Here is a 27,849-nt window from a genome sequence, read left to right as displayed (position 1 = left end):
GATTTGTGACTCATGTCCATGACCCAATTTGTCATGGAGAACAAGAGGCAAATAAGACTTTAACTTGACCACAGATGGAGGCAAAAACATTTGCCAGAAATGCTAATGAGAACTTAGATGCTGAGTAGAGATGATGCAGCAATTGGGTTCATGGCTTAGATTCTGAGGTTACAGGGGAATGCCCACTGTCATTGAGCCAGCGTACTCCATGTGGTTGTGCAAGGTTGCCCCTGAATCATCTGATCATTGCTGGACTTTGTGAGCTTTAGGCAGAGAGTACACAGACATTGTCCTTCCTCTATCAGGGCTTGGCCTGGCCCTCTAGCCTAGGCTTCTGTGATTGTCTCAACTGGGCAGTGATTGCCTCTGAGATGTTAATCAGAAATGGAGCTGCCATATAGATAATCATTAAGTACAATTGTTCACAAACTTAAGGAGAGCATTCCTTGGATATTCAAATCAAAGTGGGGAAGTGGGTACTCTATTCACTCTGAAGATTCTCACACCAACACAAAGTAATTTTGAGCTCACCCGGGAGGAAAATGTGTAATCTTTAAAAGGTGAGTAAAATGAACTAAGTCAAGGAAATATTTCAATTCATACTCTATTGTTTAGAAACTAATTGTATTGGTGAGGCAAAGTTGGATTGCTTTCAGTGTAGAATTACAAATTAAACCAAGTAGAACATTAAGCTCTAATTTAACATGGTTAAAAAAACACGAACATTTTAAAGTAAAGTTAAAAATTAAAATGTGAAACTAAGCCACATATTCCAACTTGGTTAATTTAGAATTAGAAATACTTGAATTCTAAAGTTGTTGATTATTTATCCCAGAGTACAGAGTTCTCTAAAAATGACTCAGGGAAAAATATTTGACACAGGAGGTAAAACTCATAAGACTCCATAGACCTTTCTATATTTAAATTCCAGAGGTGTATATAGACTGTGTCTGCACGTTTTTTCCTCCTACAGTGAAAGATTGTATACTATGAAGATCGTATACTACATAGGCTCAAGAAAACCCTCAGTGAATTATTGATTTCAGTGACAGATCCAGCAACTGTAAGTCCTTAGTCTCGGCTTTCTGCTATTGAGAAGTGGTTTGTCCTCTTATAGTACTTATAATCAAACACAAAAAGCAAAGAAGAGGTACTGAGACTGTAAAGCGGGACGGCACTTAAAGCTACAGTGAAAATTTCCTTGATCACAAGACTCAGGAAGCATTGTAGAAGAAGGGACACCTTAAGTATCCAAGGTAGTAGGCATCTACTGCAAAGCCATATTTGCCAGACAAGACTGTGCTGTTGTACACAAGAGCTCATGGAGGCTGTGACCACAAACACAAGACCTGAGCAAGATCCAGTCAGCCAAAATCTCAGCACAGTCAGGGCAGGAGCTTATGGAGTCCCACCCATGGCCAAGGAACTATTGGCAACTGCTGGCTGCTGGCCTGTGAGAGCTTCAGTTTTCTTCAGACTCTAAGATGCTATCCATACTCCAGTAAATAGTTCAATACCCATGAAGACACAGGCAACACTAAGTGATTCAGCATATGAAGGAGGAGGGGGAGGAAAAGGAGAAAGAGGAGGAGGAAGAGGAAGCAGCATTAACTTGAGAGGGTAAAGTGATAGTGGGGGATGGGAAGGAATTGGGGGGATAGAAAATGAGTGAGGTTTGATCATAATGCATCATGTGCGTGTATTAAGTTTTAAAGAATTACTTAAAATGAGTCAGAGAATTTCCCATTGTACATGGTAGCATGTATGCAAGTTGAGACATAACTCCAAGCATTATTTTTATGTAGTTTATTAACATAGCAGTGGTTAAAACAGGGGGGAAAACCTATGGGGAATAAACACTGAATTTATGAGAGTGGCTTGTGGGTTTTTTTGTTTGATTTGGTTAACAAAGAGCTATGGAGAAAAAAAGGAAACAACATACTGACTGACTTTTAATAAAATTATGGCTCACCTCGTTCAAAGAAGCAGAAGAAAATTAAAGGAGCAAAAACAACAAAGAGGGGGAAAGTGAACATGTATTTAATTTGTAACTTTTCTCTTTCTTGACTTTTTCACATTTCAAGCCTTTAGAAAGGAAAGTCTTTAGAAACATTGAAGTGCAATGTGACCAACAACCACGTGCAGTAGATACTTCGGGGTGCTGGGGAGACACTAGACAAGGAGGGAGGCTGTGAAGATCACAACTGAAAGCAGAGGGTGCTTCAGCCTCTCATTAATGATTAATGACTAATGTACTGGAGTAACAAAGAATACTGAGCTACTGAGCGGTCTGGCAAGAGGCTAAGAGAAGCCTGCTGAGGAAACACTGGAAAGCCTTACCTCAGGCACTAAGTTGGTAAGTCACTTACTTTCATTGGGTAGCAAAAGGTCTGCACTGTCCTTCTTGAATACCAGCTGATGGTTTCTACACATCCCTCCTCTGACTTGAAATGTCCTCCTGTTGACAAAATGAAATGTGTGTATGTAAATGTAAAACTCTACATCTACAAAGGCAGTGGGGGAAGGAGGAGTGAGGAAAATGAAAAAATGGAGGAAGAGGACAAAGAAAAGGGGAAGGGGGAGGGGGAGGGAGAAGGGGAAGAAGAGAAGTATGGGAGGAGAAATGGAGGGAGGAGAAAGGGATAGAAAAAGAGGGTCCAAGAGGGAGGGGAAAGGGAGGAGCATATTGAGGCAGTAGAAAAGGAGAGGGAGGAGAAGAAAAAGTAGGAGAGAAGAGATTAGAAGTGAAGGCTTTGTGCCAGACTCACCAGAGCTTTGTTGCTAGCTGCTGGAGACAATGGCAGCTGTGGAGACAGATCCAAGAAACGCATGCTATAAATATAAAGGAATGTTTTTAAAACTTCCATGTAGTCACATAGAATCATGCATGTGTGTAGAAGTGACTTGTCCAGAGAAGCAAGGAGGTAGGTCTACCATACCCAACAGAACTTTTTATTTAAAAAAAATGACAGAGAGAGAGAGAGAGAGAGAGAGAGAGAGAGAGAGAGAGAGAGAGAGAGAGAGAATGAATGGTAGGGAGATAGTCAAAGTGGCTCATGAACAAACATCTGTTCTTTCGCTCATGAGCTGAGTGGCCTAGGGGAAGAGAGACAGTGAGTTTTCTAAGGTCGATGGCCCTGCCTAGGTCCTGAGTTTACAGCAAGTGGCTACAATGACTTGTTAGCCTGACAACTGCTGGGGACATAAGGGATGGTGCAAGCATTGTGAAAACCACTCTAGATAAAATAGTGTGAACAATCACTTCTTTGCCTGTTACATTGTCAATGCAAAAGGCACCCAGCTCCTACCTTACAGCAAATACAAGATTATGCTGGAGCCCTGTTTGAGAAACCATGGTCTTGGAACACAGATTTAGGTTATGCCAGATGTTCATGTCCCAACATAGAAGCAGTTTCATGAATTTTATAATATTAGAGAATGACAAAAATCATAAATCAAGGCAAGTTTAAAATACATTGGAGTGTACAGAGAGAGGAAGATACAGCAAGAGGGGGAAGTTTTCCTGTAGGCCTCAGATGCTATCTGGTGAAATCCTTAGACTTTTGGATTAGCACAAGCTAGTAGTAGCTGTGTAGTAGCTGTCATCATCATCTTTAAATGTTAATAGATTTCAAAAGGTAATTTATCAATCATGGAACGTTAGTTCTGACACAGAGTTGACCAAAGAATGGTTGTTGAGGTGGCTAAATCTATCCCAAGTTAAGATAACTAGCCTCTGAACTTACAATATTTCAACCTTTCCACACTATTGCAGCTCTAATCAGTGAATCGGTCTTTGTAGACACACCTGCCTTCCAGGAACACTCACTGACATTGCAAAAATACATGCCCTGTCCTCCAGATTATCTTGCTCTTTTTCTTAGACAGCTGTGCTTCAGCAATGTGACTACCATGGTGGTCGGAAGAAGTGCAGCCTTTCCTAATCAAATTAATTCATTGCTTCAGATCCCCATTCAGATTAATTAGGAGACAGAACTATAGCATAAGCCGGAGTAGGGTTGCTCTTATTTAAGAACACTGGACTAAGAAAACCAATGAGATGAAATGAACCTTAACCAAATTAAAATGTATGAGAGGGGACTAGAGAGATGGCTCAGTAATAGAGTGCTTACTGTATAATGTAAATACCTGAGCTAAAATTTCTAGCACCCATGCGAAAAGCTGAGTGCTATGACATATATCTATAATCTCAGTTCTAGAGAGGCATGTGTATCCTTGGAGTTCCCTGACTAGCCAGTCTTGAATTTCAGGGTCAGTGAGAGATCTGGTCTCAAAAAATAAGGTGGAATGTAACTGAGGAAGACCCCCAGCTTTGCCTTCACATACGTGAGTACACACACTCATGCTTATGTAAACATGCCCAGCCACATACATGTATGTTCATGCTAGAAATGGCTGGGATCTACTGCTGAGATACAATGCTTATATAACATATGAGGGTCTGGGCTTGACCCACAACATTAGCCAAAAGAAAATGAGCGCATGGCTTGGAATAGAAGAAGAAATGGAGAAGGGAGACCATTGTAACAGTGGTCTGGGTCATCAGAAGATGGTTGGTGGCCTAAGGAGAGTGGAGAGAAGTAATCACGGAGTTCTAAAAATGGGAATCAGCTCTCACAGCTACATCTACTGACATCACAAAAGATCATCACGCTGGAGAACTCACTGGAGAACACTGCTCATGAAAATAGGGTAGACTGTGTTCAGCCTGGGACAACCAAGTTCTGTCACCATTAGGTGCAGGTGGCTTTACCTTTGACTCTTTAGGAAAATATTTCCCAGTTTTTTTAATAGAAAAGCAAAGCACTTTCTCTAGAAATTAAAGGCCAATGTTTAAACCTCTTACCCCATTTGTGTGTGTGTGTGTGTGTGCACGTGCATGCACACGCTTGGCTTTGAGGAGTATGCTTGTGCCACAGCATGCATGTGGAGGTCAGAGCACAGCTTGGGGAAGTCACTTTCTCATTACTTCCTGTAGGTCTTGAGGATCAAACTCAGTCTTGATGGCCAACATATATGTCCATGTGGAACCATCTTGGCAGCCCACCAAAGGCTGATTTTTAAAATGGTATGGTACATCATGGAATTAGAATGGCCAATGTTGAGAAGAGTCAGTTCATTAAGGATATATTGATAGCAAATAATGCCATGAAAAGATGCCCAGCTTCTCTAGAGAAGGGTAACTAAAGCCAAGACAAAGCATACCAACTGACTTCTGGAATGCTTCACATTTCAAAGTCTGGCCATACCAATTGATTGTGTGGATGCCTCAAACACTGTTAGCGAACATGTAAAATGGCACAATCTCATTGAAAAGCAGTTGGCCAAATTCCTATGAAAACAAATATGCACTTATTACACAGCATAAACCTTCTAGTACTAGGTATTTGTTTAAAAGAAGTAAAAGTTTATGGCTATACAGAGTCCTGGTCATGGATATCCCTAAGAGCCTCATTGTGATGCTTAAAAAAATCTATAAATATTACAGGTGTTCATCCACAGATGAATGGTTAAACAAAATGTAATATAACTGTCCAGTGACAACAAAGGACAAAGCCACGAATATGTATGATGCGCATAAATTTCTTTTTTTTTCTTTATTAACTTGAGTATTTCTTATTTACATTTCGATTGTTATTCCTTTTCCCAGTTTCTGGGCCAACATCCCCCTAACCCCTCCCCCTCCCCTTCTATATGACTGTTCCCCTCCCCATCCTCCCCCCTTACTGCCCTCCCCCCAACAATCACGTTCACTGGGGGTTCAGTCTTAGCAGGACCAAGGGCTTCCCCTTCCACTGGTGCTCTTACTAGGATATTCATTGCTACCTATGAGGTCAGAGTCCAGGGTCAGTCCATGTATAGTCTTTGGGTAGTGGCTTAGTCCCTGGAAGCTCTGGTTGGTTGGCATTGTTGTTCATATGAGGTCTCGAGCCCCTTCAAGCTCTTTCAGTCCTTTCTCTGATTCCTTCAACGGGGGTCCCGTTCTCAGTTCAGTGGTTTGCTGCTGGCATTCGCCTATGTATTTGCTGTATTCTGGCTGTGTCTCTCAGGAGAGATCTACATCCGGTTCCTGTCAGCCTGCTCTTCTTTGCTTCATCCATCTTGTCTAATTGGGTGGCTGTACATGTATGGGCCACATGTGAGGCAGGCTCTGAATGGGTATTCCTTCTGCCTCTGTTTTAATCTTTGTCTCCCTATTCCCTGTCAAGGGTATTCTTGTTCCCCTTTTAAAGAAGGAGTGAAGCATTTGCATTTTGATCATCCTTCTTGAGTTTCATGTGTTCTGGGCATCGAGGGCAATTCAAGCATTTGGGCTAATAGCCACTTATCAATGAGTGCATACCATGTGTGTTTTTCTGTGATTGGGTTACCTCACTCAGGATGATATTTTCCAGTTCCAGCCATTTGCCTACGAATTTCATAAAGTCATTGTTTTTGATAGCTGAGTAATATTCCATTGTGTAGATGTACCACATTTTCTGTATCCATTCCTCTGTTGAAGGGCATCTGGGTTCTTTCCAGCTTCTGGCTATTATAAATAAGGCTGCTATGAACATAGTGGAGCATGTGTCTTTGTTATATGTTGGGACATCTTTTGGGTATATGCCCAAGAGAGGTATAGCTGGGTCTTCATGTAGTTCAATGTCCAATTTTCTGAGGAACCTCCAGACTGATTTCCAGAATGGTTGTACCTGTCTGCAATCCCACCAACAATGGAGGAGTAGGAGTGTTCCTCTTTCTCCACATCTTCGCCAACATTTGCTGTCACCTGAGTTTTTGATCTTAGCCATTCTCACTGGTGTGAGGTGAAATCTCAGGGATGTTTTGATTTTCATTTCCCTTATGACTAAAGATGTTGAACATTTCTTTAGGTGTTTCTCAGCCATTCGGCATTCCTCAGCTGTGAATTCTTTGTTTAGCTCTGAACCCCATTTTTAATAGGGTTATTTGTCTCCCTGCGGTCGAACTTCTTGAGTTCTTTGTATATTTTGGATATAAGCTCTCTATCTGTTGTAGGATTGGTAAAGATTGTTTCCCAATCTGTTGGTTGCCATTTTGTCCTAACCACAGTGTCCTTTGCCTTACAGAAGCTTTGCAGTTTTATGAGATCCCATTTGTCGATTCTTGATCTTACAGCATAAGTCATTGGTGTCTTGTTCAGGAAATTTTTTCCAGTGCCCATGTGTTTGAGAAGATTCCCCACTTTTTCTTCTATTAGTTTGAGTGTATCTGGTTTGATGTGGAGGTCCTTGATCCAGTTGGACATAAGCTTTGTACAGGGTGATAAGCATGGATTGATCTGCATTCTTCTACATGCTGACCTCCAGTTGAACCAGAACCGTTTGCTGAAAATGCTATCTTTTTTCCATTGGAAGGTTTTGGCTCCTTTGTCAAAAATCAAGTGACCATAGGTGTGTGGGTTCATTTCTGGGTCTTCAATTCTATTCCATTGGTCTATCTGTCTGTCTCTGTACCAATACCATGCAGTCTTTATCACTATTGCTCTGTAATACTGCTTGAGTTCAGGGATAGTGATTCCCCCAGAAGTCCTTTTATTGTTGAGGATACTTTTAGCTATCCTGGTTTTTTTGTTATTCCAGATGAATTTGCAAATTGTTCTGTCTAACTCTTTGAAGAATTGGATTGGTATTTTGATGGGGGTTGCATTGAATCTGTAGATCGCTTTTGGTAAAATGGCCATTTTTACTATATTAATCCTGCCAATCCGTGAGCATGGCAGATCTTTCCATCTTCTGAGGTCTTCTTCAATTTCTTTCTTCAGAGTCTTGAAGTTCTTATTGTACAAATCTTTTACTTGCTTGGTTAAAGTCACACCGCATAAATTTGAAAATAAGTATTCTGAGTGAAAAGAAAGCATTTCTGCACTGTTCAGTTTCCATAGCATGTCTGGGGAATATCAACTACTACTTGCCATCAAAAGCAGGTTACCAATAACAGAAGAGAGAGAGCAGGGCACTGGCAGGGCTGCCCAGTGACACTACTTGGTCAGTTTATTAAGGCACAAACAAAATGTTTTTCTTGAACTAATCCATTAGTAAAGTTGAGCACTGAATAGTATACACATCTTCCAGTTCTACACAGTGTTCTACATAACAATTTCCTTTGGCCTAGAGACCCTAATATTGTACCACAGCAGTGAGATTTTCCATGTGGAGAAGACGAGGTCTATTAGTTATTCAATAAACTCTACAGACATAGCATCAATGTCTGGAGAATACCAATATGGAATCAGAATTGTATCCCCTGTTTGTGCAGACTTGCTTCCCAGCTCTCCTCAACACTCATAGTGAGTTATATGTGGCAGCAGCATGAGGGTCCTCCAGGACATTAGGCCAGAGGAAGCCAGTGCAACTGCTGTTAACAGCAGACAGAAAAACAGGCATTTAGATTTGTTCCTGTGTCACTTTGGCAAAGTAGGTTGATATGAAGTTGTACTGGAACCAGCCAGAGGTCTTCAAGCATTATACAGTGACTCTGATAAATCCTGCCATAGCAGTTCCAAACCTTAGTGGCAGAAGGCCTATGGTGTTGAAGTGGGAGATAGTGACCAGCTCCACCCTACCCTGCACCCCAGATAGATGGAAGGAGCCTGGTTTTGACTAATTGGTACCGACTCTTCAAAGGTCTCAAAGGCATTTTTTCCTAACTAACACGTATGGGTTATATATTGCCCTGATAGACCACAGAGCATCTAGTGCTCTTCTCTCTCTCTCTCTCTCTCTCTCTCTCTCTCTCTCTCTCTCTCTCTCTCTCTCTCTCAGAAATCAGCCCACACACTCCTCTTGCTCTCTGGGATGAAGAGTTGATAAGAAAATATGCTGTGCTTGCTTTCAGTCCCTCTTTCATTTACAGCCGTGATCAAACCCAGCCTTGCCCCCACCCCTAACTGACAACATTGAATCACACTAATCTTGTCAGTGCCTTCCTGACTTCTGTTACATAAGCCAAGGCAAACTAGATCATGTGGTGTGCGACTTAAAAGCCCCCTTTATTGTCTAGAATTGAACCCCCGCTCCTACTGCTATGATATTCTGTCTCTTCTAATGCTTTCCCACATTCTGGTCCAATAATAGTGACCCATGAAACTCCCCCCTCCCATCTCCATCTTTCTCTCCATAAAGTTCAACTGAAGGGTAATTTTATGTCTGTACTTTTTTTCCTCTTTCTTCCTTTCTTTCTTTCTTTCTTCCTTCCTTCCTTCCTTCCTTTCTTTCTTTCTTTCTTTCTTTCTTTCTTTATTTATTTATTTATTTTTTCCTAACAAAAGCTAATTATCCAGAAGGAAAAACGACAATGGCCACAGTGGTAGAACTGAGCCCTACAAGTGAGCAGTGTGAGTTTGTCCTAGGTCTGCCAGTGAATAAGAAGACCCCTCCCCGGAAAGGTAAACCATGCACAGCTGCTTACCCACTGATTTTACGGCACATTCTTTTCTGTAATGTATTCATATGAAACAATGGACTAACCACTTAAAATTTTGATTCCTTTTGAAACACACTAACATTAATGCACACTTCACAGTTATGTGAAAGAAGAAAAAACACTCAGAAAAGTAGTTTTTCACAGTTACTCTCTCATCTTTATCCATGAATTTATTCTTCATAATTGTAAACAAACTTCATGTCCTGTTCCTTTAATACCTGATTGCAATAATGCAAACATAATTGTGTTGCTTGATTAAAGTAACAAATTACATAAATATCCAAAATCAAAGAAGTTTTGTAAGCTTAATTTACCAAATATAATTTTACTGCATTTATTCTCTATGATTTCTATACAATTCTATACTGACTGTATTTGCTGTATTTTTTCAGTATTGCATTATAAGATTATCCTTTTCAAATGTTATTAATTCTTTAAAGTTAGTACCACGTTAGACCAAGGAGTGGGTCTCACTGTGGCATTTTCCTCCTTGTGTCATACTTTGCTCATCTTCCTCCTCTCTGCTCTGCCCCCCTGCCCCAGTCCCCCATGCACCTGGGGCTCATTTCCTTCCTTTGATGGAATTCTGATGTTGTGAAAGCCGAAGGGATTACTGTCTGGAGGAAGGACAGGAATAGAATGTTACACTTAAGGCACACTTGATGCATTCTAGCAAGTCCAACTTTCACATGTCCTTACCTGTCGGATAGCCCTGGCTAGTCTCAAGCTCAATGTCTTCCTGCTTCAGTCTTTGTCACCCAGTGATCCCTGCAGGCATATCACCTTAAAGTCAATAGCCTGAAACCACTTGTCTTTACCACCTCACTATCTTGTGGAAGGAGTTGGGGACAGAGCTCCCAACAGCTTGCTGTCACTGACATCATCTAAGACAGACTTACTGTTTGGCTTTGTCTGTTGTTCTCCTCTTGGGAACATGAGCTCCGCTCTCTGTGTGCTGCTACACATGGAGAATGATCAGTGTGTGTCCAGCTCCTGCCCAGTTCTCTGAAGTGAATCAACTGACTTGTTCAGGCACAGGATGGCCTAGCTAGATGTAGGCTTCCCTGAGAGACAGGCATTTAGTCCACTGAGGTATCCATGTAGCTCTCTGATACCCTGAGAAGATGCTGAGCTCTGAATGCTTGGCTTGTTTACCACAGTTGCTACCTAATCTACTTCTCCTGGAGGGAGTGGGGGGAGATAGATACAGAGACAAAGACAGAGAGAAAAAGACAGAGACAGAGACAGAGAGATCAGAAGTGCTCTCTGATGAAGCACATCTGTAATAATACCTTGGCATAAATATAGCTTCCTGCAGTCATCATTTTCTGATTATCAAGTTGGTCTGTCTAATGTATACTGACAGGACATCTACCCAGTGCAGCACAGCAGGGATTCCTCAGAAGCAGTAGAAAGAGGTTGGGAAGCAATCAGCATTCCTTAGAGGTCCCTGTCTGAGCTAGTCTCTCATTTCACTCACAGATGTGTGTGTGTGTCACCTGTTTTCTGTTCTTAGGACATCGTGGCCAAGCTCTGGGAAAGGTGGAAGAGGATATAATTTCACTGCTCTGCTCACTTCTTTTTCTACTACGGGTTCACTACAGGTTCTCAGCATTTGAGGATCCCAAATTCACTAGTGAGGAAATCTTTCTAGGACTTTAATCTTAAACTTGATTCTTTTTTAAAATAAATATTACATTTCAAATGAAAGTTTATCCTCAATGCCTGAGGGTTAATTAAAATCAGCTGTCTTAATGAGCAACTTCTTCAAACTTGAAACTTCGTTTGCATGCATTAGGCATGATATGTTACAAAAATTATATTTGTCATATGTAATATAAACATATATGGCACGTTACCAGTTATACATACTATATTTGTACATATGCATGCAACTTTCACATAATATATTATGTGTTGTGTAATTATATACATTTATCTTTTAATGTAAGTTTTACATTTACTGTGAATCATTTCATTGGCTCAAATTGAATGATTCAGAAATAGGACAGAGAAAATTACAGGAAGGACCCAGTATAAGCCAGGTTCTGTATACCTATAGTATCAAATGTTACTTGGATCGATTCAATCATTTTCCTCACTCCAGAAGAATCAGAAGTGTCATTTCAGTCATCAGGTGATGGTCAGTAATGACTTTCTACATTATGTCTTTTTTTGTTTGAGACAGTTTTTGTTTACCTAGCCCCAGACAGCAGCCAACAATGACCAAACTCCTGATCCTCCTGCCTCCACCTCTCAAGTGCTGAGATTAAAGGCTTATACCACCAAGCCAAGCTTTCTGTTATATCTTGTGAAAAACTAATGCTAGCTCAATGAAGCCAGCCATGATGTGATGTCTTGTTTCCAGTCCCGAGTTTATGTTCCATGCGCTATTCAATAGCCTTCATCGCACATATCTGCAACTTCACATTGATAGCACAGAATTCCATCATAAGCATCACCATGGTAGCCATGGTCAACAACACGGACCAGCCATCCCACCTCAATAGCTCTACTGAATGGTTTCCTGATGGTTTAAACGGTGATCAACATGAAGCTTCAAAGCATCTTTCTATAAAGGTAGGCAATGCAAATTTTAAGTTTGTTCTCCCAGTTGTGTTCATGGGTGTGCAAATGCATGTGCATGTAGGACCTGAAGGCTTAAACGTTAGGCTGTGCTAACTGCCCTGCAGGTTCCAGGGATTTCCCTGCTTCTGCTTCCTCAGTGATTGGGATACAAACTACAGTGGTGGGCTTTTTATGTGGGTTCTGGGACTTAAAGTGAGCTCTTAATGCTTGCACAGCAAGCACATTGAGCCATCTCCTCAGCCTCTGGACTCAAACTTTTGCTATTCATTTTTTATATTTATTTTTCTAGAGTTTATACCTTCAAAAGCCCTTTTTACAATTCTGGGAAGAGAAGCCAGGGACTTACACATTTTAGACTGGTTGCTCTATAACTGAACTAGTATCCAGTCCTCTCCTTTTTCTCTTCTGTTCAATTCCACTTTCAGGAAGAGCCTCATTAAGCTGTCCAGGCAGGCCTTGAGCTCACTTTGAGGCCCAAGCTAGCCTTGAATCTGTGCTTCTCCTGCTTCAGTCTTTTGAGTAGTTGGTATTACAGGTCTATGTAACGAGGCCTGGCTGTGCTCAAATTTTTTAATTGAGAAATTTTGGATCTAAGGAGTCTTCTTAGAGTAGGTAAGGTAGGTAAGTACTTTTCAGTATGTGGCTCATAGAGGCATTTTATGTTTCCCAAAGGCCCCTGTGTATAACTGGAGTCCTCAAACCCAAGGAATCATCTTCAGCTCTGTCCAGTATGGCATGATGCTGATGCAGGGTCCTGGCGGATACTTGGCAGGGAAATTAGGAACAAAGAAAGTGGTTGGAATTGCTCTGTTGGGATCGTCACTGCTCACTCTCTGCATCCCACTGGCTGCCAATCTTGGACTAGCTTTTCTCCTGGCAACTCGAGCAGTTCAGGGCTTAACCCAGGTACCAAGTATCTCAAAAGTATTTCTTCTTCTTCTTCTTCTTCTTCTTCTTCTTCTTCTTCTTCTTCTTCTTCTTCTTCTTCTTCTTCTTCTTCTTCTTCTTCTTCTTCTCCTTTTCTCCTTCTTTTCTCCTTCTTTTCTCCTTCTTTTCTCCTTCTTTTCTCCTTCTTTTCTCCTTCTTTTCTCCTTCTTTTCTCCTTCTCCTTCTCCTTCTCCTTCTCCTTCTCCTTCTCCTTCTCCTTCTCCTTCTCCTTCTCCTTCTCCTTCTCCTTCTCCTTCTCCTTCTCCTTCTCCTTCTCCTTCTCCTTCTCCTTCTCCTTCTCCTTCTCCTTCTCCTTCTCCTTCTCCTTCTTCTTCTTCTTCTTCTTCTTCTTCTTCTTCTTCTTCTTCTTCTTCTTCTTCTTCTTCTTCTTCTTCTTCTTTCTTCTCCTCCTTCCCCCTCCCCCTCCTCCTTCCCTTCTCCTCTCCCCTCTGCCAAATGTAAACCAGGCTGGTATCTTAACTCACAGAGATCCACCACCTGCTTCTGCTTCCTGATTTTTGGACTTAAAGATGTGTCAGCACACTCAGCCCCAGATACGGAGCATTTTCAAACTCTGAGCTGAATAGTTCTACATAGTACTACATCAATATAGCTAGTTATTTTTATTTCAGGGCGCTGGATATGGGGGACAGTTTGCACTCTGGCAGAAGTGGGCTCCTCCAAATGAACGCAGCCGACTCTGCAGCATTGCCATGTCAGGTAAAAATGTGCAGTCTAGATGGGTACTTGGCAACTCAGTGCTTCCTATTGGGCTCCTAAACATTTTTCTGTTGAACAGTTCTTTTGCTTGATGATAAGAAGTATTTATATAAATTAAGGAAACCAATCCTTTATTTGTGATGTGACTTATTTTTCCCTGCATTATGATTTGTGGCTTAACATTGTTTGTGATATGACTTCTTACCTATAAAAAATGTTTTTAATGCTGTTAAATTGATCCCTTTTGTTGAACTTGAAATTCCCACTCACTCATGGAAATGTTGTGAAAGCAATTATCCATGTGTTTAATGAATTTTTAGGGTTTCATTTTTATACATTGATTCTTGACAGTCATGTGAAACTTATATTTTCATTCCTTGTGATATACGGATTCAATTTAATAATTTTTGGAATTGCCTTAAATTTTTCTGAGAATATCGTTACTTAAAAAAAGTTTTGTTGCATGTATTTATTTACTGCATATGCATGTCACAGCATAGAGCTGGAAGTCAAAGAACAACTTCCAAGGGTTAATTTTCCCTTTTTACCATGTGGGTTCTAGGGATCAAACTCACGTCATCAAGCTTGGCAGCAAGCATTTTACTCAATCTTGCCAGTTCCTGAGAACTGTTCTCTGAAAATGGCCTGTTAGTGTAATGTGCCCATAATGAACATTCTGGAGGCAGACCCCTAACACATACTAGGGAAAGTGGAGAACAGATGGTGTAAATTAACAATGGCCACTGACAAGGTTAGCACTGGGTAGAAAAAGGGTAACGCAGTGGGCAATGTGTGTGTTCAAAGATAATCAAGAACTCTTCAAGTACAAAACCATGAGTTAGTCACACACATTAGAGGAGCTTGCTGTCAGCAGGCCTTGAAGGCCCCCTCAGAAACCCAGAACGATAGTATCCAGTGTGTGTCTTGAGAGTTCACTTTAGCAGACAGAAAGAGAGTATACAATTTAGACAAAAGAAATTTGCCTCAGTTACCCAACTGTGAGAGGATCTCAGAATGCAAGACACAAGGGAATAAAAGTATGAGACTGCAGACACAGCAGCTGTGGGAGAAACCCAACCAACAGGAGATAAAAATGCATGAATGTAAGCTTATGTGATGACAAATGCATGCAATGTCAACACGCAGAAGGCTGAGATAGGAGGATTGCCACAAAGGCTAGCCTGGGCTATGAAGTGAGTTGCAAGCCCTCATCTCAACAAAACAAACATAAAACAAAAGGCACAAACCATTTTTTTAAACAGAATAAAGACAGTGAGCTTGAAACCCTAGTATCTCCCTGGCCCTTCACTTATTGATCTATAGGGCCTAGACCAAACAAATCAGTTGCCATATTTATGTAGCTAACATATGTCAGGAGCCCACAAACTCTCAGGCTTCCTGGAGGAACTCCAGGAAGAAATTTTTTTCTGATTTCAGAAAGCATCAGGAACATGGCTGCCTGAAGGTGGCACAGAGAGAGCAGATGAAAGAGTCCATCAAAACAGAGGCTCCTGAGCTCACCTTCTTGCTCCAGTAAGACTGATATCACTTCCAGTGACAGCGACATCTGGTTGAAAGATAGGATTTCTCTACCCAGAAGTTAGAGAAACACATACAGAAAAGCACCTGTCTAGGGTCAAAGGGCCCAGCTACTGACAGCCTTCAGTACAAAACATACTGCATGTTCCCTGTTGGTATGTCTAACCTTTGACATTGTCACCTAGAGTTCACACCTGGGAAAAAGACTGAATGATTAGCACATGAAGTCTCATCTTAAACTGAAGGGCTGAGTCAAGTTTTCTTTAAGGATGTGGTCCTGTTGTGGTGACCACCCACTAGTGAAAGCCACACATCCAAGAATACACAAATTGGACTTGGTTTAGAGATAATCAGGCACAGTTGGGTGGACTGGGAAGGACAGATGGACCTAAGAAGAATTAAGGAGGTAAATATGATCAAAATAATTGCATGATATTCTCAAAGAGCATATTTTATTAAAATAAAATGAAACAAAATAATCATAGATATCTCATAATGTTTAAGATTTTGTACTAAACTGTATTTGTAGCTATTCTGGGGTGGAGGTAGTCTGTGGGGCATAGCTTGGATATGCTTTCAGGGTCCACAAAGATGCGTGAGTAGGGAATTTTATGGTTACTCACAGAGCTTTAGAACTAAGCAGGTCAAATAGGACTTGTAGCTCATGCTTAAGGTGATAATAATAATAATAATAATAATAATAATAATAATAATAATAAATGTCTTGCTAGCTTAGCCCAGAGCTCAGAAAACAGACAAGCAGACTCTCAAAGCAAATTGAGTGACTTCATTGCACACCTTTCTGAGTTATTTTAAAACATGGGGTGAAATAGAGGGGAGGTAAAAGGGAGAGAGACAGAGAAAAGGGGATGGTGAGAGGTAGAGACATGCACACAATGGGGGGGTGGCATAGTTCTCTCATGGGAGAGAGGAGGCAAGCATACGGAAGGGCCATCTGTTCTCAGATACCTAGATATCCTGTCTTTCTATTGCCTCAGCCTTCTCAACTGAAGTCGTGGTTATGAAAAACAAAGTTAGAGTTCAAACAAGAATGTCCCCAAAGGGAAGGCATCCTGAAACAAAGATACCTGCTAGCTCTTTGGGAGGGGACACATGAAGGAGTAGAGCTTGTCAACTGGAGATCCTGATAATTGTTGTGTTTTGGTTCTTGAGTACCTAGGGCAGAGTGAACAGCACCATAGGATGGTTAGCCTGGGCCTTTACACATACTGAATCAGTAGTGCTGTGCTGATCAGAGCCAGTGTACAGTACTTATCAATGCCTATGCCAAAGAGCCCCCTGAGATATCAGTTTTAAGATACAGAATGATGTGGAGAAGATGGGTACAGTGAAATGTCACAGAGCCCAGCACTCCAGGGATTTGGTGCTTCACATGCCTCTTCCATGTTCACAGTCACAGGCTATGACAGTTTTTTCTCACAGAGAAACACCAGAGAGTACAGAGGGGGCTCTAAAGAGATAAGTATCTGTTTTGGTTTTACTCCCTTTTTATTTTCTAGATTATTAAAAAAAATCTTAACTTTTAATCTTTTTAATTAACACAAAAAGTATAATATATATATATATATATATATGTATAATCTATATTAAGGACATAGTACCATGAGATAGTTCAGCACATGTGAACACTTACTGATGTTCAAATCCAGGCATATCTATCCCCTCTAACATTGACCATTTCTCTTTAGTGAAATTATTCAAAATTCTCTCTCTTAGTTTATTTTTTGAAATGTAGTGTGTTCTCATTAGTTAACCTCTGCCTGCTACTATGCAAGAGAACACCAGAACTATGCTTTATCTACAACTGGGATCCTATGCATTAGCATTGCATGCAGATGGGTAAGGGCCGAGAGTAGAGAAGGAAGGGGTGAAGAAGTGAGGTGTTCACTTAGGAGCCCAATCTTGAAGTAGATGGGAGGGGTGAAGGCAAGCAGACAGGAAAGAACATGGCCTTGCTTAGATAGAGGAGTCTGTATTTCCTTATAATCAAGGTAAAGGCAGACATTTAGGTGAAAGGTACTGATTGGGTGGACCTGAGGGCAGAAAAGGTATTCACTTCTGGCTTTCTTTCCATGTTTCCTGGAATTTGGAATTCTCTTTCAAATGCTCCCTTCCTTGTTGCTAAAAGGCCAACAGGGGACAGTTTATTTAACTTTGTGTGGCTGCACTTGATCAAATGCAAGTTTGATTGCTGGCATTTAAGTGAGGTAGCAGAGACAATGTGCTTCAGTGAGCATGAATAAAAGAAAAAGAAGATATTAACAATCATTTCTACACCTTGCAGTGTAGGTTAAAAAGAAGTTTGAACAAAAGAGTGAATCTATAGGCCATAGATAGTTCTGATTGCACAAATGCCTGTGAGTGCTGACTGTGAAATACACTGTAAACAAAGTTAAGGAGGAAAGAACTGTGGCCAGCAAGCCACATAGGGACTATTCACAATGCACAGTCAATAGCTGAGGCAAAGAGAAACAGTGGAGAGAAACAGAAAGAAGACAACAAATGATAAAGTTGGTAAACAGTGAAAATCTCAACTTCACTAAAACAACTAAATTAAAAAATGGGGGGTTCTATTATCTTTATTGGAAGAAAAGTGCTTAAAATTTTTGAGGATACTAGACACTATCAAGAAGATGAGAAAGAAAGAACTACGTTGGCAACTTAAGTTGAACAGTTTTCATCGTAGAACTTTTGCAGTAGTTACCAAAATTTAAAGTTTGCATAGCCATTGAGCTGGCAGCTCATCTTCTGATTCTTTAGTCACAAAAATAAATTGTGTTTTCATTTAAAAATAGGAAATGATGCCTGTTTAGACTTATACTCTATCGTGCAGTAGAGATCTTTGTAAAAGCCATTATTCAATGAAGATGAACATTGGGGCTGGAGAGATAGCTCCATGGTTAAGAGTATGCACTTCTCTTGCAGAGGGCCCAAGTCCAGTTCCCAGTACCCATATCTGCCACTGCATCTCTAGGGGATCTGCCATCCTCTTCTGCCCCCATGAGCATTTCATTCATAGTCTACTCCTGCCACACACTGTAGACAGACATATAACATAACTCAAAAATTAAATAAAAAACCTGTTACATAAACCCTCGGGCCATTATGATCTTGTTTATTTTAAAATAACAACTCCATATCCATATGGAATTTGACATGTTGGCTAAACATAAAAAGTGAGGTGTCTTAGGATTATCTGCAAAGCTGTGAAACAGAAAAATGCCTACTATTAATTAGAATGTTCTGTGAAGTTATGGAAATTAAAAGTGTCATTAACATATTTATAGAGAAACAGCTTCCTGTGAATACATTTACAAAGAGAATGAATGAGCTCCAAATAGCATATAAGTGCAGAGAAAAGAAGGTGAGCGACTGTGACTTGCACAATAAATTGATGTGATGTTTATGTTCAGAGGGGTAGAGAGGGTAAAAGTGGAGAGTGTACCAGAACCTTGGCTCTTCATGGTTCTTTATTTCCATAATATATGCCTATAACTGTAAATTAAGACAACATTAAAGGTAGTATGACAGTCACCTGCAATGTCACTTGGGAATTATAAAGAGGGAAAAAAGACTCCCTGGGGGTATATGAATTAAAGGATCAGTCTGAAGGTTTTACATATGCATGTGCTTATTCTGTGGTTTGGTGGCTTCTCTGTGTTCATCTTCCAGACTACAATATCTGTCTGGTGGAAGGCAGGAGTCCCATCACCTTTTTTCTGTCTCTCTGCAGGAATGATATTGGGAATCTTTGCTGTGCTCCTTGTGGGCGGCATCATTAGTGAAGCCCTCGGGTGGCCCTTTGTCTTTTATATCTTTGGTAAGCTGCTTGCTGGTTTCTGGGATATTAAGGAATGTGCTTCTGAGTTTGTGCACCCATGTGTACTTTTCTAAAGGAAGAGAATCAAAATATAAAAATGTTAAGGAAACAAAATATCAAAATAAAAGGAATTTTGCTAGCTGTCTTAGGGATTCCATTGTTGTGAAGAGACACCATGACTAAGGCAACTCTTATAAAGGACAACATTTAATTGGGGCTGGCTTTACAGGTTCAGAGGTTCAATCCATTATCATCAAGGCTAGAAGCATGGCAGCGTCCACGCAACTTTGGTGCTAGAGAAGGAGCTAAGAGTTCCACATCTTGAAGAACTCAAGGTGACCAAGAGAAAACTGAGCATCCTCAGTCAGCTAGGAGGAGGGTCTCAAAGTCTACCCCCACAGTGATGCCCTTCATCTAACAAGGCCACAGCCACTCCAACAAGGGCACACCTCCTAATAGTGCTACTTCATGGGCCAAGCATATTCAAACCACCACACTAACTGAGATGTGGAAATCTTCTGGCTTCATATAAAGTGCTGCTTCCTGCCATAAGACACAGCCATCAGGATGTCAGTGTGCCTTATAGGAAGGAGGGGAAGACTTGGAGAGCAGTGCTTTCTAAAAGACAGAAGAAAACAATCCACGGAGATAAATGTGGCTATGGGGTTTGTCTTGTTTAAGCTTAGCCAAGGGGTAGAGTCCTTAGCAAGCCTTGAGGTTCCCAAAGAAAAGAACATATCAAACACAGAGTAATTTGGAATAACTTCACTATTGACCCCGAGACTTTCATTTAGCTAGGAACCAAGAAAGTACTGCTTAGCCTACAGTTTCCACTGGAGTGGCCTTGCATTTTATTTTCAAACTTCCCATCAGCTTGTTTTATTTACAAGCCTGCTCCTCTTTGAGATAGTGAGTATCTTGGAAACAGAGATGGTTTATTGTCAGGTCTCAAGACTCTGTAGAGTTCACAAAAAAATGAAAATACTGGTCCACAGATAATTGGGTGGACATATTAATACCAAACAAAGATAACTTCAGAACAAGGAGTATTATCAATTCAACAAGAAGAAACAGGAATCTGAAATACATACACACCCAACAGCAGAGCTCGCAAATGCACCATGCAAAACCTTACTGGATGAGGGTGGGAAGTAGCCCAGTTGGCAATGTTCTTGCCTAGGATGATGCCATGGGCTCAGTTCCAGTACCACAGAAAACTGGGCATGGTGACATATACCTCTAATCTCAGTACTCAGAAGACAGAAACAGGAAGATCAGAAATTCAAGGTCATTCTTGACGACATGGAAACTTTGAGACCAGTCTGGGATATATGGAGCAGTGTTCTATGGAGTGGAAGTAGAATGAGAAAACAAAAACTTAAGGAAATATTAGCCACCTTAGCCAAATCTGTGAGCTCCAAAGTCAGAGATCGTGTGATGGAAGTAAAGTGGGGAACTATCAAGGAAGATGCCCAATTTTCTCTCTCTCTCTCTCTCTCTCTCTCTCTCTCTCTCTCTCTCTCTCTCTCTCTCTCCCTCTCTCTCTCTCTCTCCCCCCTGCCTCTGTCTTTCTGTCTGTCTCTCCTCTGTTTCTCTCTGTCTCTGTCTGTCTGTCTCTCTATCCCCCTCTGTCTGTCTGTCTGTCTGTCTGTCTCTCTCTCACACAAACACACACACACACACAGAGAGAGAGAGAGAGAGAGAGAGAGAGAGAGAGACAACCAGACCTTTATATAAAATCTAGAAAGAATATTCTTCTAGAAGAAAGCAGAGAAATTTTATTTGTTCTTTATGAGCCATAGAGGAAATCAGTAAATTGGAAATCACCAGAGTTAAAAAATAAATATTATCTTTAAAGGGAATTGTTAAGACAATGAAACAACAGACTAGTTCAAGGAGAAAATATCTACAAACCACTAAATTAGAGATTTTTCCTAAAATGTGTAAATAATTTTCAAAACTCTATGAGAATATGAAACCCTCAATTGAAAAATGGGCAGAAACATTTTATCAAATGCATACACAGAGAACACACATGTATGACCAGACACCTAATTAAGAACCTTTAGTCATGGGGGCATGGAAATTAAAATCACAATGAGATATCTCCATATACCTATTAAAATGGCTAATACTGAAAACATTGACACTCTTATGCTGTCCCTAAGGTCTATGATCCTGTTCCCACAAACAAATTAACAGGAAATGTTGAGACATCTTGTTTGAGAACTGAGAAGAGTTCAGAATGAGTTTTGGCAGTGGCTTAGCCTGGAAAATGTCCCAACATGAGAAGAAGTCATTCAGTATACCCAAAGAACTCTAAGGCAGACCAGCACAGAGATACTTACACATCTACATTTATTGCTGCACTATTCACAGCATCCCAGGGATAGAACCAACATAGACTTCCAGAAACAAAGAGCAGATAAAGACAATGATGCACAGTGGAATTTTTATTCAGCCAGAAAGAAGAATGGGATTATGTCATTTTCTGGAAAAATCTAAGTAACTAGAAATCATCATATTAAGAGAAATAAATTAGATGCAGAAAAACAAGCCACATATTTTCTCTCATTTGTAGAAACTAAAATTCTTTACAACTGCACACTTGTCTACCTATCTACATATATGTATACATACTTAAGTCACAACATACATACCATATACATACATGCATACATACATGCTTGGGTCATAACATACATGTACATGCATGCATGTATACATACATACATACTTGGGCCATAACAAACATATACATGCAAATTTACTTGGGTCATAGCATACATATGCATTCATAGGTCATAAGATCCATATACATACAAGCACATATTGGTCTTGAACATACACATACATATATGTCTATATATGAGTCACAACATACATATATGCACATAAAAGCAGATAGGCAGCTAAGGGAGGAGATTAGTAGCTGGAGGGAAGGAAAGGGACAGGAATGACTGAGGAAGGATAAGAAGAAACTGACATGATCAAAACATGTGATACATTTAAAAGAAATTATTACAAACCAACATTGTATACAGTGACTATTACACCGATTAAAAACAAGACAGTGCGGGGATTTAGTAGTAATGAATCAAGGAAGTGTTGGCAGATGTACTGTGACGGCAACATGTGGAATCACGACAGGAAGTATGTGGAAACTCTGGGCTATCTTTGCAACATTTAAACAAACTTAACATTGTTGCATAATTTAAAGTCCACCTTAGGAATTATAGAAATGGGCTCCTTGATGAACTCCTCTCTGCTTGCAGGAAGTATTGGTGTGGTCTGCTGCCTTCTCTGGCTCATTCTGGTTTATGATGACCCTGTCTCTCACCCATGGATAAGTAGCCCAGAAAAGGAGTATATTTTATCCTCCCTGGACCAACAGGTACATATACTCCATATACTCCAGCCTCTGCAGAAACCTTACATTCACATCTGGGTTCCTAATGGTGGTTCAGACTCTGAGCCTCATGTTGGTATTACTACTCAGACCAATGCATTTATTTTCAGTTCAACTCAGAAGAGCAACCACTTCCCATCAAAGCTATGCTCAAATCTCTGCCTCTCTGGTCCATGTGTCTTTGCAGTATGACCCATCAGTGGCTTGTTAACACCCTTATAATATATACTCCAACCTACATCAGTTCTGTGTTCAAAGTTAACATCAGAGATGTGAGTAAATTTTACTCCATTCCTTCTCCATGTTTGCATGACCCCCTCAGTTACTCATCTGTCACAAAAATTCTATCTGTGGGACATTAAGTCTCATTACCCCAAATAATTTGATATTTAAAGCTAATGATAGACAGTAACCTTGCTGGGAGTATGACTTAAGAGGTTGCCAGGATTCCAAGGGGAAAAAGTGGTTCCGGCGTGTCAGGATGATTAGGGGATTACCAACAAGTTTTCTTCATCCCTTAATTATGGCCATTCACCCAGTCTTCTCACCTCAGAATGGGCTCCTGTCTTCTCTTCCCTTTTTTGTTGCCTGGGTCATTGGTATCCTGGGAGGCCTGCTGGCAGATTTCCTACTAAGCAAGAATTTTAGGCTCATAACTGTGAGAAAAATCATCACAATCTTAGGTAAGAATGGGGGTGTGGTATTTGAAATGATGTAAGCATTCAATGGTCAAAGAATGCATCTCACTCTTGCATTTGTCTGTTCCACATTTCCTAGGAAATACTCCCCCTGCTGCCCTTGTTGTGGCTTTGCCCTATGTCCAATCCAGCTATATTGCAACAACTACATTTCTGACCCTTTCCTGTGGACTAAGCCCTCTATGTCAGTCAGGAGTCTATATTAATGCATTAGATATTGCTCCAAGGTAAGACTCTTGTATCTACTCTTAGTTTCACATTTTCTGGGGGAAAATGGTCTGTAGTGTTTGGGAGCCTCAGCATTTGGAAGACAATAAATCCTAACTATGGACCATGGCTGGGCTTAGAGTGTATTGGTGAAATATGGACTTGTCAAACTGCTTCCTATTGACTATGCATGACCCAAGTCCTTTTGATGAATTCACACATAAAGCAGGGCTGAAAGACATGGTCAGGTGTGTCTGGATTTAACTTGAAATGTTGCTGTCACTCACAGGTATGCCAGCCTTCTCATGGGAACATCAAGAGGGCTCGCACATTCATCTGCTGTAATGGTACCCATTGTTGCTGGCTTTTTCCTCAATCAGGTAGTTTCCATTCTAAGACAGACTTTTAAAATGCTCTCCCACATGTATTTGTAAAAGCAATAGCTAATGAGTGTATTCAAGGGATGGGAAAGAGTGTTGACTTTGGGGGTGACCATGAAGTGTAGAGCAGAATGAACCAGAGTTGAGGTCACTCTGGAACTAATCAGTGAATCACTTAGAATCGGCCGCTTGAAATGGCCAACAATGCCATGGAAATCTCAGGAGAATGTTTCCTGCCAAGTCATCTGAGGCTGAACTTTCATTTGTGAAAGTGAGCACACAGAGAGAAGAATTGGAGAGCAAACATGGTTAAGTGCCTGATGCACGTTGGCATCACAACAGGTATTTTATACACCCACAATCCTGCTTGGCTTTTCCTTCTCTCATCAGTTTGGAAATTAATACTATCACCCTTATCTCCTAATACTTAAACTGAAAATCTGGTAGAATGAGCTTTTCTGCTCAGAGGACATAGCTCTGAAGCCTCGGGTGTCTTTTCACTACATCACAGCATGGATGGAAGAATCTTAGAGCCAGTTTTAGCATAGCGGTTGTAGCAAGGTTGGCCAACAGAGAATATGTGACACTTTGATGATAAAGACAAACATAGCTCTATAGGTCAGTCGTGAGGGTCTTCAAATCTCTCCTATTTAGAACATTTTGAGCATATTTTGGAGTTCTCTCTAAATATCAAGACACTTTCTAAGAAATTAACTTCATCAAGGAAACCTTCTGGAAAGTGTCCTCTGAATTAGTGATTCATAGGAAAAGAGATGAGAGAAGTAATACCCATTTTGGGTCTTGTGTTCCCAGGACTCTGAATTCGGGTGGAGGAATTTCTTTTTTGTTCTATTTGCGATTAACCTATTTGGCTTAATCATCTACCTCGTGTTTGCGAAAGCAGATATCCAAGAATGGGCTAGAGAGAGGAAGCTCACCCGTTTGTGAAGGTAACAATGATTTTTAGTAGAGTTACAGTCACCGAAGCAGGACTTCCAATTGTTAATTTCTCGTCACTTTCCTTCCTCAGCTGTCCCACTTTCGGTAAAGAAGTCATCACATATACTGGCTCCTATGTGGGAAGACATTCATGAAAAAATGACATCATATATTTTCCCCCTTCCATCTAGAGTTCTTTTGGAGAAAACATGAGATGAATAAAACATTAAGTAAAATGAGGAGGGACCAGGTTGTCATCTTTGAATCGAGAAATTGGTGCTGACATGGTAGTTTCAGTTTCTTAAGGACCAAAGTTTATGAACCCTTGATCCAGAGTGCTAATCTTACTGGAGCAATTGTTTATTTTCTATTTGTCAAGTTGAATAGCCTTACTCTTTATGCCTGTGGTACAGAACAAGCACTCTTTGACTGGCTTTCACTCCTAGCCTGCAATTTCTACTTCCTGGATTGGCACTGACACATTTCACATATGTTCCATTCTTCTTCACTGTGCTCAGGCTACTGGACAGTGAGTTGTGTGGCCTGTACCCATACTCCCTTATCTACTGGCTTCAGCCAGACTCTTGATGGAGAAAGGAAAATGTAGTCTGAAGAACTTAGCACAGAGGATCACTGCAGTCCCCAACCCTAACCGACAACCCCCTATGTGTTCTGGTTACTTCTTCCCTTTGTCTGTTTGTTATTTTTGTCTTTGTTTGTGCCATCTCTGCTACTCTCTAGAACCTGTTGTGGTTTTCTCACCCTCTGCCTGATCCTGTGAAAATTATCTCTTTTCTCTGTCCTGAAACAGCCCAGTGTGGCTGTTATCTCTCTTCTGTGAGATATGCCTAATTTATGGTTAAATCACTCATAAGGATCAAAAGTAAAACTGACTTAGTGTTTTTGTAAAGTAATGATTTGTAGGTGTCTATGGTCAGACCAAATTCAGAGAACCAGGACAGCATTGAGAACTGTTCCCCATGCTGATCTGTACTGTCTAAGACAGAGATTACTCTCCTCAAATCATATCCTACAGAGGTAGCAAAATACAGATCAGGCCAAGATTAGAGAGGCCAACCATGAACCATGTGTTTACAGCAATGACTGTGATCTTGACATGAGTTCTGCTCTGTCTGTTGGGAGACTAGAGTAAATTAAATACAGTTTTTCTTCTATTATGCAGAATAGGGCACAGCAGCAAAGGGACATGCATGGGACAGAGATGAAGATTTGCAATCCCATGCTGAAAAACACTGGGGAGGTTTTGTCTGTGAAGCAATTCCAGGGGTACATACTAAATGGGTTGCCCTACTTCTACAAAAGCAAGAAACAGGATGAATTCTAAAGGGAGTCCCCTGTCTGCATATTCATAGAAAAATACAAAGTTCAAAATTAAAGGAAGATGAGTGGGTAAAACATGAAGTGCTCCTGTGTCATGGGAGAGAGCTTGAGAACATTATATGAGCAGTGAAGTGGGGCTCATAGCAATAGCTACATAGGCAAGTCTTTCTAGATGGTGCATTCTCCTATAATTTCAGAGTTAGGATGACACGTCAAGTGAGCATCTGTATACTGGTCTTTAAAACAGCAGTTTTAGGGGCTGGAATAAGGCAGGAAATGAAGAGAAGAGGGGTGGAAAATATTTGTGTGAAAGGATTTGAAGATCCTACCATTTAACTGGATGGATGGTAGAGGAAACAGACAGAAGGTGAGACAAGATAGAATACTAGACAGAGACAGAAAAAGATGATCTCTGTTCAGAGGAAAGATAATGAGCTGACTGGGCTGTGCTGAGTTAGCAGTGATGTTGGGAAGGTTGAGTAGCCACGGGTATCAATTTTCTGCTTTGACAAACTGCTACAACCAGGCAACTTTAACAATAGCAACTACTGCCTCAACTACTGCCTTAGTTCAGAAATTAGAGTGATTGACAGGGCTCTTTCTCTGTAAGGAATGTGAAAGAGGATCTGTTCTCTACTTGTATTTTAGTTTCTTTGTAGCTTCAGGAATCTTTTGGCTTGGATTTTGCCTTCTCAGGTTAGAGAGTTTTAGGGTAAAAGTCCTGGTTTCCAGGAGTATCCAAGGATGAGACTCCACCATTTGTCCCACATGCCTTCCAAAGAGATTACTGAGTAGTGGTACAGGACAATGAAAGAAGATTAACTAGACATGGCTACATTGGGAAGCAGTGTCCCTAAGTCTGTCTTCAAAGTGCCAGTGGTCTATTGGTCATCATGTCAGTGCTTGTCCTTGTATGGAGTTCTGGAGAAGTTGTCATTGCTGTCACCACTTGAGGGGAGAAATCTGAGTTCCATGGAGTGATGATACCTGCTCACCACCTGGGTAACTGATAATTATCCTCACTTGGGAGCAGGAAATTTATCCTGCAAACTATAGTTTAGCTCTTTTGTCATAAAGATGTCTATTACTGGTGCTTTAATCCTGGACTTCAGTGCAACTACAGAAGAGAATGACTGTCATACAGCTGTGATAAAACATCATGGCCAAAGCATTGTGGGACAAAAAGAATTTATTTCACCGTACAACTCTCAGGCCACAGTTCATCACCAAGAGAAGACAGTGCAGGAACTCCAGGCAGAAACTGAAGCAGAGGCCATGGGGAGTGCTGCTTACAGGCTTGTTCTCCATGGGTTGCTCATGCTGCTTTCTTATACAACTCAGCACCACCTACCTGCCCAAGGTTGGCACCACCCCAAGTGATCCAGGTCTTCCAACATCCATCATTAACCAAGAAAATACTATATAAGACTTGTCTATAGGCAATCTGATGGAAGCTTTTCTCATCTGGAGTCCTTCTTTCCAGACAACTCTAGCCTGTGTCACCTTGACACAATAAATCAACCAGGACAATGACCAAGGAGAAAACTGATTGTTCCTGAGTAATAAAAATAATTAACATCACTAAACAGTCCAAAAATGGCTTAGTAGCATGGCAAAGGCCAAGCTATGAGCAAGAAGGGTGGGGTTCAGTCCTGAGCAGTCTAACCCAAGAGACTGCTTGAAGCTTCTACCACACACCATCCATGAAGGTGTGTTCTACTTGGATCAGAAACACTTGCCAAAAGTCAACAAACTGTACCTGTTCTTTTATTAAATCTTTATGACAACCCCATA

The 27,849-nt window shown here is 40.8% G+C and overlaps 1 protein-coding gene across 10 annotated transcripts; it reads left to right on the top strand.

Moving 5' to 3' along the window:
* The first annotated feature begins 251 nt into the window (after window positions 1–251).
* On the top strand, window positions 252–27,849 carry Slc17a3 (solute carrier family 17 member 3). 10 transcript variants are annotated; one of them, XM_087589901.1, is made up of 17 exons: window positions 281–560; window positions 974–1,063; window positions 2,085–2,356; window positions 4,272–4,347; window positions 9,311–9,427; window positions 10,982–11,101; window positions 11,834–12,045; window positions 12,727–12,960; window positions 13,614–13,701; window positions 18,995–19,081; window positions 22,357–22,475; window positions 22,601–22,762; window positions 23,044–23,173; window positions 23,268–23,415; window positions 23,685–23,775; window positions 24,589–24,725; window positions 24,806–27,849. In XM_087589901.1, exons 5-16 carry the CDS (start codon window positions 9,337–9,339, stop codon window positions 24,721–24,723), a joined length of 1,617 nt encoding a protein of 538 aa, XP_087446027.1. In that variant the 5' UTR covers window positions 281–560; window positions 974–1,063; window positions 2,085–2,356; window positions 4,272–4,347; window positions 9,311–9,336; the 3' UTR covers window positions 24,724–24,725; window positions 24,806–27,849.

This window comes from Rattus norvegicus, chromosome 17, assembly GCF_021556685.1.
Source record: "Rattus norvegicus strain SHRSP/BbbUtx chromosome 17, alternate assembly SHRSP_T2T, whole genome shotgun sequence".
Classification (NCBI taxonomy): domain Eukaryota; kingdom Metazoa; phylum Chordata; class Mammalia; order Rodentia; family Muridae; genus Rattus; species Rattus norvegicus.
The sequence above is the reverse complement of the archived record's forward strand: the minus strand, read 5'-3'. Positions and strand labels throughout refer to the sequence as shown.

Bases quoted from the DNA above. Each gene is read 5' to 3' on its own strand.
- Slc17a3 (XM_087589900.1), top strand. From the start codon at position 9,337: ATGGCCACAGTGGTAGAACTGAGCCCTACAAGTGAGCAGTGTGAGTTT. The intron at 9,428-10,981 runs GTAAACCATGCA...TTCTGTTCTTAG, and splicing joins GAAGACCCCTCCCCGGAAAG to GACATCGTGGCCAAGCTCTG. The intron at 23,174-23,267 runs GTAAGAATGGGG...CACATTTCCTAG, and splicing joins AAAAATCATCACAATCTTAG to GAAATACTCCCCCTGCTGCC.